Source organism: Cornus florida, unplaced genomic scaffold (assembly GCF_030987335.1).
Source record: "Cornus florida cultivar Cherokee Brave unplaced genomic scaffold, ASM3098733v1 CherokeeBrave_3.0.0_Hap2_Chr01, whole genome shotgun sequence".
NCBI classification, from domain to species: Eukaryota; Viridiplantae; Streptophyta; class Magnoliopsida; order Cornales; family Cornaceae; genus Cornus; species Cornus florida.
The window spans coordinates 18,037,801-18,051,461 of record NW_026775571.1 but is presented as its reverse complement, the minus strand read 5'-3'; the positions used below and the strand labels follow the sequence as shown (position 1 = coordinate 18,051,461).

The 13,661-nt window shown below is 37.5% G+C and overlaps 1 protein-coding gene across 1 annotated transcript; it reads left to right on the top strand.

The window, feature by feature from the left end:
• Positions 1 to 284: 284 nt before the first annotated feature.
• On the top strand, positions 285 to 3,287 carry LOC132269731 (ankyrin repeat-containing protein At5g02620-like). Its single transcript, XM_059770987.1, has 3 exons — positions 285 to 882; positions 1,190 to 1,704; positions 2,511 to 3,287. The coding sequence occupies exons 1-3, from the start codon at positions 285 to 287 to the stop codon at positions 3,285 to 3,287; spliced, it is 1,890 nt and encodes a 629-aa protein (XP_059626970.1).
• The last annotated feature ends 10,374 nt before the right edge of the window (positions 3,288 to 13,661 follow it).

Here is a 13,661-nt window from a genome sequence, read left to right as displayed (position 1 = left end):
AATATCTTTCGATCATGTATATTATATTTATTGGCTAGCCTTTTAACCCTTATATTAACTTTGCGAATCAATTCAACTAATCCATAATAGTAAGTTACTAATCTTTATTAATTTTAGAATACATTTATTCAACAAGTTATATATATATATTTAAGTACAAGAAGTTGTAAAAACAACGATGACCAAGTGAAGTCAACCGAGCAAGTGTTTAAATGGACAAATTAAGCAGCTTTAGGAAGCTATAATTCCAAGCAGAAGAAACCAGTCACAAATAACTAGTCGCAATGACAAGCATCATGGATACAATCTTATATAAGGCTGCAATGGAAGGAGATTGTTGGGTCCTTCGGAAAAATGCTGATCAACTTCAAGTCCAACGGACCCCTAACAACAACACAATCCTCCATGTTGCAGCTCAGTTTGGCAAAACAGAGGGTGTGAAAAGTATCCTGAAGGAGTGCGGCCGGTCATTGCTTTTTGTACTGAATGTCACATGTGAGACTGCACTCCACATTTCAGCAAGGGAAGGTCACACCGACACAGTACTAGCGCTCATTCACTATGCCGAAGCAGTGGGCGAGGACCTCGAAAGTGAGACTAAAGGTGCCAAGGAGATGATGAGGATGAGAAATGTGGAGGGTGAGACCGCCTTGTACGAGGCTGTCCGAAATAATCATCTTGATGTGGTTGATATTTTGACCAAAGAAGATCCAGAATTTGTACATCCACCCAATAATGCCGAGCAGACTCCACTTTACCTAACTGCCGAGAGACGTAATCGAGCTATTGTGTCTAAAATTTTGGAAAATTGCATTTCACCAGCTTACATTGGCCCAAATGGACGAACAGCTTTACACGCCGCAACAATTTTTTATGACCAAGGTACTTACTTTAACTAAATACTCAGTATTTAATTTCTTCATCTGTTTTGCTAGTCTGCAGAAAAGAAATAAAAATTTAGATTAATTTTGTGCGATAGTACCAGTTTTTAATTTGCAGTAGCTATTCACATCTGCTAATGACAGCATAAAAATAATAACTAAATATAAATAAAATTACTAAAAAAAATCCAAATTATTATGATTTAGTAAGGGTCAAGCAATTTCAAAAATGTTTTACTTTTACTCTTACATAGTAATGTTTATATTTACTTGTTAGTATGAGTCTCTAATATATTGTTCTCTTTCAGAATGCATAAAAAGTTTACACACCTGGAACTCATCACTAGTCAAGGAAGCAAATGTATATGGATGGAGACCACTCCACTATGCTGCATGGCATGGCAATTTATTGGCAGCTAAACAACTACTTGACTTGGATAAATCCGTGGCATACATTGTTGCAGACAAGGATGACAACAAGACGGCTCTTCATATAGCAGCTAGTCAGGGTCATGTACGTGTCATGAACGAACTATATACTCGTTGTCCAGATTGCTATGAAATGACCAACAGTAGAGGCCAAAATATCCTTCACATTGCAGTGGAGCATGAGCAAAAGAAGGTAATCGAACATATCTTAGCAAATCCCTTTTCCAACAGCCTCATAAATCAGAAAGACAATGGTGGAAACACACCTCTTCATTTGCTTTGTGCTCAATCCGCTAATCACAAGTACCATCTCAAAGATAACTCTAGAGCGGCCTACAACCAGAAAAATTTGACTGCACTGGAAGTAGTATATGGTGACATGTATCCAGACCAGGTAAGGATGGTACCTTGTCTATAATATGAAAAAAATTTCTTTACGTGAATACATGCTAAATATGCTACCTTGTCTAATTGCTTAGATATTAGGAATTATATTTTCTAAAAATGATTAACAATCATCTCAGGGCTGTGCAGCCTGTAGGAGGTTCCTGTGGGTTAACACTAAACAGTTTGTGGATGTTTTTTCTTCCGGTATTTTTTTAGTTTTGTTTTGCAATTGGATTAGTTGTGTGTGATGAACTTCTCCCTCAAATAGAGAAGTTCTAATATATAGGGGAAAACGTAGGTAGTATTGATATCATTTTTCTCTACTCATTATGCTTGGTTACATTTCAGTTCTTATCCCCCTCTCCCCGGGCTCACCGGCCTCCTATTGTTTCCCTGTGCTATCCCAGATTAAGCTTCATTCTCTGGCTTACTTTCAAACACAAAAATCTCAACCAAAGACAGACCTTATACTTTTTTTTTTTTTTTTTTAACTGAAAATCATGACCATTTGTTCGATCTTCAATTAGAAATGCAGTTCAGTGGTTGCTTTGATCAATTTATTGAGATTTATTAAAATCTTTTATGGACAATATTTGGTTCCAAGTGGAAAATTGTATTTTTCATTTCAAAAAGAAAAGAAAAAAGAAGAGTCATGATCCATAGCATGGTATATTTTAATGGTTATCACTGAGTGTTGTGACATTAATGCATTAATCTTGATATATATATAAGGTGTGAATTTACATGTAAAATTGCCTTTGTATTGAGTTACATTAATGCACTTGCTCAAATTTTCATGACATGGATGACTAGCAAATTTTTCTATTCAGTACTGCTGTTTTCAAATTGATCAAAGAAGAAAAACGCAGGTACCAGAGGTATGTTGCCGAGACAAATTCAAACTACGCAGAAGAAACGACGACCCTAATACCATTGAGAAAGTTTATTAGCAAAATTTCGGACAACAATTTGGTAGTAGCTGGACTTATAGCAGCCGCAACCTTTGCAGCTGGTTTTGCCCTACCCGGTGGCTATGATGGCAATGATGGGGCAAATCAAGGTATGGCAGTTTTAATAAGAAAAACAGCTTTCAAAGTATTTGTTGTGGCGGATACTATTGCCATGATCTTGTCCATTAAAGCTGTAATTACCCACATATCTGCTTCCACTTATGAAGATGAAGATAAGCGTGGTAAGGGCTATAGCAATGCACTTGCAACCATTATATGTGCTATTGGAGCAATGGTGGTCGCATTTATGACCGGCCTTTATGTTGTGTTGGGAGATTCATTGGTGCTCGCTATCAGCGTAATCGTCATTTGTTGCCTCTTTCTTGTAAATGCTTTAAGTTGGTTCATAGAAGCATACCTTGCGGTAGCTGTTAAGTTTAAAAATGACGTAAGGAGGTTTACACGCAACACCATCGACTTTTTTCTTTGGGGAGGGCGCGAAACTATCCGCTATTTTGTTAACGGAGTAGCCATCCTTATCGGCTTTGCAATAGTGGTTGCCTTCTTTTGCGGCTATGGATATCTTATTTACAGGAAAATATTATCTATAATTAAGATTTTCCAATTTCAGGTTCTATAGTCGGTGAAGATTAGAAAGCTTGGTGAAAGAAAAACATGGGATAAGTGAAAATTTCTCGATGCATGACATGATCAGTTGCAAGAGAAGTGCTGTTGGAGGACTACTACATATGAAGGAATTAAAGAATGAAGATCGAAGTCTCTCCACACATCCCCACATTACAGCTTTGTTTTCATTTAATGTACTTTATTTGCTTTCTAGTGTGAGATTGATTTTCAGCATTTCGTTTTTTCATTTCTTGTACTTTTACTTGCTTTCTAGTGTGAGATTTATTTTCAGCAATTACTGTAATCCCCGGCCGTATCTTGTATCCAGTTCTCCATTAATCAATTATCCGGTTTGCAAAATCGTTTGTTTCTGTTTTTGCTATTATAAATTTCTTGGATGTTAAAAAGTCGTTAATTCAAGGCAAAAGAACCTGAATGAGAAAGAGTTATCCAAATTTCCATTATTATTATTATTATTTTTTTAGTTTTTGAAACTTTTAACAAATGTATAAATATGAACAAACGTACAGTAGGCCCATATAGGGAGCCCAATCAGCTTACATTAGGTGCCTGATTAGGTCTCAAATCGGTTCTTGTTGACTCTTTTTGGTTCTTCAAGCAATTATGGCTCTGCCTTTTGGAGTTCCAAAATTCTGAAAACACATTTTTACACTACTTGGAACTGTTTTTGAAGAGCAGTTTTTAAAGGACTGAGTTAACAGAATTGTAGTTTTTGGAGAACAAAAAAAAGCTGTTCTCAGTGTTTTCTTATCACCTAAACTCATTTATCGAAAAAATGGAGAACAAATTCCACTTAAAAAAAGGCGCTGCCCTTCCTCGTTTATATCGTTCTCTCTCCTTTCCCCCTCATTCTCTCTCTAACTACAGCTGAACTCTTCATCTTCTGCCCTGTTACCAAATATTTCGATTTCTGCGCATAGAAACCTTGCAATTACTCAGTCACCGCATCGTTCATCTTCTCCATTTTGGCAAAGAATGCCAAGGTAGTGAACTGGGAAGAGAAGAAGCCAAGAGCATCTTTAAGACCTAATCTGCTTCTGAATTTTATCTCCAAGCCGTGGATTCGTTGTCTGTTTAAATCTTTTTCAAGATTGATCTTCAATTTGATGATCATACCGTCTCCTGAAAGCCTAACTTCACTGTAGGTGCAAAAATTCATTTAGCCAAAAGAATAAATACAACTCACTCAAGTAAAAGAACAATTAACAAGAAGAACAATTAAGAGAAAAACTTGTAATGCTTGATAGATTTTATTGAAGGTCTATGCCTCTATTTATGGTAGGATTCACTATGTTTGTCCTCTACATTATTCCTATATAAAATTTATTCCATATATAATTCCTTACATATGAGGTTCTTTCCTTCTTCAATTCTTTCCATGTAGAACTTCTTTCCATATAGGATTCTTTACTATGCAGGGCTTTTTCCTATGCAGAGTTTCCTTACACGAGGGATCCTTTGTTAAGTAGGACTTGAATAATCTGAACCACACTTGGATTACAATGTGAGTGGGCCGGATGAGTCTTTTAGCAGGCCGAGAGGTTAACATTAATGACCTTGGGTCGATATTGACTTTATTTGGGCTTGATCAAGATTGGGTTTTTGATGGGCTAGCGGAGAACCAATGGAGTAATACCTTATTTAAATGACGTGGCTGATTTATTGGAGGGGGAATTTTTCTCTCCACAGTTTCATAACCAAATTGGCGAACGTGAAGTCAGAAGAAAAAGAGGTTAGGTTTCATAACCGCTGTGGCGAAGGCACAAGAAATCGAAGAACAGAGGTCGCCGAGAGGGCACTCAAGGGAAGGGGATTTGGAAATGGATGTTTAATTTAATATTGCTTAAAATTATTGAATATAAAAAGAAAATTAGAAGGAAAAAAAAAATAGATGCTTCTGATTCTATTCTAAACTTGAGCTATTGTATTTATGTACGACATTCTTACTATTTTAAAAATATTTGATAATGTATTTTTATTTATTATTAATAAATATTATATATCAAAAAGAAGACTTTGTTCTCTACCTAATTTTTAATAAATTTTTTTTTTTTTTTTTTTTTCAAAAGAATAGATTATTGTGTAAACATATTGAAGTGTGAAGTGAGAATGGATTGTCCCAAGAGATCAAGAGGGTACTTAGAATTAAACTTGGATTAGTGAATCAATTGATTGAAAAGAGGTTAGGATTGGTTTGACTAAACTACAATTGAACTTAAAAATATGCAAATAAAAACAAGCTAAATTAAGTAGAGTTGTGAAAATAGGAGAGAGGTCTTAGGGCATAGGAATCACCACTAAGCTCATCCCTTGACGAGTTAATGCCGTTTGTGAACGCCAAAATTTGATGTAGTGAATGTGCGGTTCAAGAAAAGCCTTTTGGGTCAAATTTAAATTTATAAAAACCACTACCAACACTACTACTAACGTAGCAAGAGTGAGTAGGGATCGTCCCAAGGGACTGTGAGGATCGAGCAATGTCGTGGAATCACAATTAGGGCTAGTAGGTCGAGTGATCAAACAATTGGTTGGTTGGTTGATTAAAGAGCAACTAAATTAAACTAAGTAATAGCAAAAGAGTGTAATTAAGAGTAAGTAAGAGAGAGAGAGAAATCTTGGGGTTTAGAGATCACCACCAAGCAATGCATTTCTATATCATTGACAAGTGATTAATGAGGGCAAATAGTGGGTTGCAATATTGGTGTGTGTGTATTTGGTTGATTCAACAAGTAAGGATGATTAGTTAAGCATGTATTGTCTAAACATCATGTGAAAGACACAATATATCAAAACAAGTCATTAATCCTTTCATTAAGCTCACAATTCAAATACAACACAAGGAGAGAGACATATGCTCATTGTATTCAAAAGCTTGGATCATCAAACAACAAGCATAGATTGTCCTCCCATTTATCATTACACTACAACTACACTATATCTACACTACTAGCATGAAAATAAACTAGGGGAGAGGCACAATCCATCAAGAGATAAGTATGAACAATCAAGAAAATCACAAAAGCATTCTTTTAAGCACAATGTTTTGACAATCTCTAAATCTATAGCATCAATACACATAGACATGCATCAATAACACAAAATCTAGAGATAAGCACATGAACATCTATTCTAGCATACATAGACATATAGATAGAATGAAATGACTAATTGGAAGCATTAAACCACATAAATCATTGAATAAACAAGATATATATATATATATATATATATATATATATATATATATATATCAAAGTGTCAAAACATCAATTACAATACTAATCCCTCAACAATATACAAGATTAAGATATAGAAAGCATGCTTGGGGCTAACTCTAGCCCCAAGAAGATGTTTAGCCACTAATGGTGATGATACTCCAACCCTCAAGGGCTAACTTCATGGTTGAAATCTGCTCCTTGTTGATGAAAAGTCTCCAATGGTGTCTCTAGCCTCCTCCTCCTCCAAACTTCCTCTCTAAGAGATGATATGAAAATAATGTTGGCTCTCTCTTGAAAAAGCAATCCTTATCCTTATATAGGTTGGTCAAAATGACACCTAAAATGAGCTGGGATCGTGCACACAATATTCCCTAATGATTAGATAAATGACAACTTTCAATGAGATGGAATTTTAACTTTTTCGCACTGGAGGAAGTTCGATCGATTGAAAGTAAGTGAGATCGATCGAACTTAGGCTGGATCGATCCAACTGGCTGAGTTTTTTGGAAAAAGATAAATCCGAGATATTTATGGGAGATATTTATGGGAAAAGGATAAAAGTGGTTAGTGGGTGGTACAGCTGTGGATAGGATCAATCATTTGAATAAGGACAAAAGTGTTCGATCGATCGAAGGATGGTGTTGGATTGATCGAACTTTTGAAACTTTATGCTTTTGGGTTAAGGCTTGGATCTATCTTGAAGTGCTGAGATCGATCATTGTTCGATCGATCGAACCTTGAACTTAGATCGATCGAACTTTGCTATTTGCCACCTTTGGCTTCATTTGCTTCCTTCTTTCTCCACTTTGCTTTTTTCTTTGATTAATCCCAAAATTGCTTCAATTAAGTTCTTATTTGGCCGAGTTAGCTTATTTTTGGGATAAGTGCTTGAAAATGGAAATAATACGAAATCAATCTAAAACGGTAAAGTAAGATAGATAAAGGTACTAGAATGTCTAAGTTTAAGGGGTTTAAATACGCACTTTTCAGTGCTCATCACACCCCTAAACTGAAATATTGTTAGTCCCTAACAATGAACTAGAAAGAAAAGGAATGAAATAAACAACTACACAAGTATGAATCTAGAAAACAATAAATGGATATCCCGGCATCTATGCAGACTGGAATGACTGTCACAAACAGCTTCGTTCCGCCACTTTCGTAGGGACCACGATTGCATTTAGCATATGCAACAAGCCTTTTAAACCCCTAGGTTACCCGTAGTAGACGAGTGAAGTCTCGTGAGGGTTTCCAGAAATGGTACCCACAAACATTAAGCTCATTCTTTCAAAAGAGGTACCAATATTGCAAACAAGCATCGGGAGAAAACTACCTCAAGTATGCAATTTTTCAGCCCTTTCTAAGCAATCTCCCAAAATTTCAACATTAAGCAAGCAAGTATGGTCTTCCACACATCAGGAAAATGATCATGCAAATCAAAACAACTCTAGAATCCTTTTGAGTGGACCGGCATCAAATGTGTTGCTATCTAAGCCAACTAAAGAATTAATCACATCCTTACCCTCAAACTAGCATACAAATCTAGTACCGATCATCAAGACAAAAAGTGGACCTTTTATTAAAGCTTTATTCATCTAGGTGCGCTTATTCTTTTCACTCATTCATTTTTATTTATTTTTTATTTATTGAGGATCAAAGATGGAAGTATAGTGCAATGTGTTGATCTATTAAGCTTTCTAGGGATTCATGAGGTCGAGTGTTAGGTCAATGACTCCCAAACCAGACAGCTTTAGGGCATTAGGCATTCAAATACCCCTACGGACTTACAAGCTCAAATCAACTAGGCTACAAATCAAGACAACAACCATCTAATCATTTCCCATTTCTCACTTTTTGAGAGAAGTCCTCACTTTTTTTTTTGAATAAACAATTATTAACCTAAAGTTTGGGCCATCCATCTTTCAGTGCAAGAAGTTCAATGCTTGATGAGGCTAGAATCCCGGCTACTTAGTGAAAAGGGGTTGTTATCTACCTTTATCAAGAATGAAAGCTTTCAATGCACTACTAGCCCAATTGGGATATAACCAATTCAATAATTAACAAAGCATGTACCCTACAAATGAATGCTAGTGTGCGCCGGTGCTAGTGTAGATTAAAGTGAATCTCAAGACAATCACAAAATCAAGATGATGTGGACCACAAGTGCAAGCAAGATATCAATCTTTCAAAAAATTAACTCCTAAATGGCATTCATAAGGCATACAAGGAGTATTGGACTCTCAAGTCAAGCAATTTTTAAATTTTAAGCAATATAGTCCTCAGAAGATCAAAATCATAACTAGATATGGACCAATCATAGAAATATCCCTCAAATACATAAGTCATGCTAAAATTTTGAATTTAAAACTAACACTGTAGAGCACTATTCCCCCCAAACTTAAATTGCACAATGTCCTCAATGTGCAAAGAGAACAAAGGAAAGAGTATACCAGTGCAACTAAGTAAGAATGAGCGAGACTGAAGTATCTGAAGTGGGTGGCATTGCCCCCCCAAACTTGGGATGAACTGTGGTCCTAAAAATTGGCACTTGGATAAACTTATCAGATAACAAAATGGGATAATCAGTGCACAGTGGTCATGCAAGTGTAAATGGGATAAACAGATAACAAAATGAGAGAGGTATAAGGGTGGTCCTGGAAATTGGGTAGCATTCTCTCACTGAAGTCACTGTGATGCACCTGATGGAGTCAAACATATAAATATGATAATACAATCATATGACATCCATAGCAAAAATAGATATATAAAATAGAGAAAGTGCAGGTATAACAAAATTATCAAAGCCGATAGACCGGCTGTAAAAATAATACAGTGACAATAATAAAGTATTAAAAGGAGAGAGGGATCATAAGATAGAAAGGACTAGGAGCTCAGGAAGATGAGGTAGGATGGGTAGGTTTGGCTCCACGGATGTCTCTAGATAAATCTCTGAACATGGTCACGACATCCGTGCGGAAGGCAGTAAACTCAGCTCTGTGGGCTGTGAGGTCAGCTCGGATGGTAACAACAGCATCCTCGAGTGTCTGCAGACGTACTCCAAAGCCGGGGGTCATATCTGGAATCTCAGGCATAGATGAATAAGAAGAAAGCTCCTGAGTCTGCTCCTGCTCATGAATGGGCAACATGGGTGGAGAGTCCTGCTCTGCATCGTTTGCAGGGCGCTCTAAGTCGATGTCAAAATGCTCGGCAGCTGGATCGACTGGTGCGTCTTCCACTACGGGATGTGCTGTTGTTGCCTCTACATGGTCCTGTGCTGCCGCCTCCTCCTTTAGCTCCAGCTTTGCAGCCGCCAGTACGGCATGGACCTGCAGGCGAGTGATAATAGCTCTGTAGCTCTTGTCCCAGTCCTTTTTGAGGAAGTGACAGGATCCTCTCTCGGGGTGCTCCTGTGGGTGGATGGGATAACGTTAGTTAATGAGAATCTGGGTGATGAGGTGGCTGAATGGAAGAGACTTAGCCCTTCCGGGCACTTCCTTGTTGACGTACTCATCGTAGAGCTTCCTCATCACGCTCCAGATAAGCACAGGAATAGACACCCAGTGGCCAATATAGAAGGCGTATAGGGCTGCAAGATAGTTGCCCCACTTCTGAATCTTGTGTCCCGCCATGTATATGTTTTGGTAGAGCACCGAATCTGTAAACCACAGGTCATTCGGCAAGAATGTCTGGGTGGCGAAGGTCTCGCCACCGGAATGGTGACCTGTGAGAAAAATCACCATATCGGCGTAAGAAGGCCTGTGGAACCTGGGATATGTCTCTTGTAGCTCGGGCGGGCACCGATGTGGACAGCGAGTCGAACGGGCCAGAGTATCCACTGTAATGGTGATCTCATGGCCATCGATAGAGGTGATGAGCTTGGCTATAGTGCGCGGCGACGGTCGGAGGTTCTGGTAGAACAACCGTACTAGTTGCGGGTAGATCGGCTCTGTGACTGGGGCAAGAATAGCTGAGAGGCCCCGCTGAATGATGTCCTGATAGGCAGATCGAGTCAGCACTGATCTGGTGAAGAATGCGGTGTCGAATGCTGACTCGTGCTCGATAGTCATGTGTGCATATCGAGGCGTGAGTCTGTTACGCTATAGATGAGCTGGCTGAACAGGTGGAGCCTGTTGAGCTAGCTGCTCAGTGCCTCTATGCTGTGGAGATGGTGATGGAGTGAATGTTGGATGAGCCGACGACAGGGGTGGAGTAGGATGTAATGGCTCCTCTGTATGAGAGGGTTACGCAGTCTCCCCAGTCCGCTGTCGGACTCTCCTCTGTGTGTGCTAGGGGCTAGGATCCTGGACATGAGATGGATTAGCCCCGTCGTCAAGTCTGCGGCTGGAGCCATGACAGTGTCTACGTGCTACCGTCTTAATACAAGCCATAGTTTGCAAATAGAAGTTCAAAAGTTAGTGCCAACATATATGGAGTATAAAGCACAATATAGAAACATATATGTCAAATAAGATAGACAAAATAAAATATCGCATGATTCTAAGCAAGTGGCAGAATATGAAACATGCTAAACAATGTGAGTATGAAATGCATCCAATGTGGAATATCACAGGCATTGGGTATATATAAGGTAGCATGAACATAAGATAAGATGAATGAAGTGTGTATATGAGATCTGTGAAATTCGATCCATCAGAAAAAGAATTGAGATCGATCTCAAAAGTTGGATCAATCTAATGTTGGGTTGGATCAATCACAAAATTTAGATCAATCGAAAATTAGTTGGATCGATCGCAAATATTCGATCGATCAAAAATTTGTTCAATTGATCGAATAGTGCGAGGATGAAACCTAACAGTTACAGATCTGTGACTTTTGAAGCATGGGGCCCACATGAATGAGTTCGTGGGCCCTCCAACAAAACAAATCAAGCCTAAATGCACTCCAAATGTGGCCCAAACGCCCAAATCTAACAAAATCTTCAAAATCTATGCACACATATGCACACACACACACACACATATATATATATATATAGACATGGATGCTAAAGCTTTGAGAATGAAAGATTCAACATGAAAGCAACATGATTACGACATTTGAAACAAGTATTGATGCATAAGAGTTCAAATCTAGGGAAGGATGTCTCGGATCTTACCTCAAGAGAGCGAGAGAATGGAGAATGAACTAAGATTCGAGATGCTTGGATCTCGCCGGAGGAGTTGCCGGAGCTAGAAGAGACGATTCACAGTGAAGAAGGACGAGAGGCTAGGGTTTGGTGAGTGAGATCGATCCAAATTATCGATCTCAAGACCCTTGGATCTGTTTTTAAAAACATTTTCCGACTAGTTTGATCGATCGAAGATGAGTTGTGATCGATCGAGCTTTGATGAACTCCTTTCAAAGTATTTTTGGATTTTTTTGTAATTTAATTAATTAAAAACTAAATAAATTAAAATATTTTTGAATTTTTGAAAATTTGTTGAAAATTAAAACAAAATAAAATGAGAGTAAAAATAGAATAAAATAAAAATGAAAATATTTTTGGATTTTTGAAAAGTTGAAAAGTCAAATTAAAGTTAAAATAATGAAATGAAGATTGAGATCGATCGAAACAAGAGTTCGATCTATCAGACAGAGAGCAAAAAAATGCAGGTTTTTGGTTCAAAAATTTGGCTAAGTGTTGGAACATGAGATTGATTGAACTGGAAAGTTGGATCGATTGAAGAACTTTCAGATCGATCTTGGAATGTTTCGAACGATTAGACAGAGAGCTGAAATATGTAGGTTCATGGAGGCTCAAAATTTTTCTGAGTGTTGAGTCATGAGATTAATCGAACTTAGAAGTTGGATTGTGTAATGACCCGGTCATTTTTCTTCCTTTTCTTTTTCTTAGATTTTAACGGATATTTTTTTCCCATTGTCTTTTCCTTTTTGGGCTCGGTTTTTCATCACTTGATGTCGTCTCGAGTGCTCTGGAATGTTTTCCGAGACTCTTTTCCTTGTATTGACAACTTCCTTTGGGGATTGTGTCATTTCTATATTTTATTTTTCCGAACACTATTCACATTTTGTCATTTTCTCGTTTATCCCTTTTCCTTTCACAACCTCACTTTTTGTGCTCGGATTTGATTCCGGTTTTGCATGCATTCATGATATTTGATTTCCATGATAGTGGTATTTTTACTTTTCTAGAAAAGCATGTTAATTGCTTACTTCCTTCATAAAGGGGCATTATTGCATACTTTAGTGTAATTCTTCTTAACTTGTGGGGTTTTAGTGTAATTAAATAAAGTAATTATTTTTCATCTTGGGGACCATTTTGCAATTAAATTTGGAAGATATTTTTTAAAAGGACCTTTTTACAATTTTTGAAAAGTGTGACAAGTGTCACACTCTCATTGGTTCACTTGTTGACATTTGTGTGGAAACACTTTGATGCATTGGATGATGACATTTGGAGGGTGAGGATTCACCCACTTGTTGGCCTAGGATTGGTGCACTTGTTGGCTTGGATAGTTGACAAGTGTAGGTGTGGGATTAAGCCTAGGAAGGAGTCATGGATTGGTGACAAGTGTAGGTTCATAATTTAGTCTTGCAAATATCTTTGGGTCACTTTGGGATTATGGTTTTAAAGGAGGGTTTTTGTGTAATTGACCATAGATGTGTGTGTTGACCATGGTATAGGATCACATAGTGAGTGGAGGATTTCTATTTCCTCCATTCACACATTTTCACATTTCATCTCTTTCTTCCTCACCACAAAACCCTAGCCTCCATAGATGGAGCTTGAAGCCTTAAGCCTTGACCTTGATTTTTGAGGGTCTTCCACTCACTTTAGATCATTAACCTTGGGAGACAAGTTTCCTCTCATCTTCCTCTTCATAACCCTTGAAGAGTTTGCCATTTTGTATTGATTTGCCTTGGATTCAAGAGGAACAATCCTCTTGTGAGGTAGGGGATGTTTTAGGGTTATATTTTGTTTCTTGCATGCTATTGATGCTTATATGAGTTATATGCATGTCTTTTGCTAATTTGAGAAATTATGATTTATCATATTTTACATGTAACTCATTTTAAACTTGTTAAATGGCATGACCATGAGTTGATCTTTGATATATATTGACTTGGGATGATTTAGATGAGTTTTCAAATCTAAAGATTTAATGGATTTAATTTGATTTAAATTC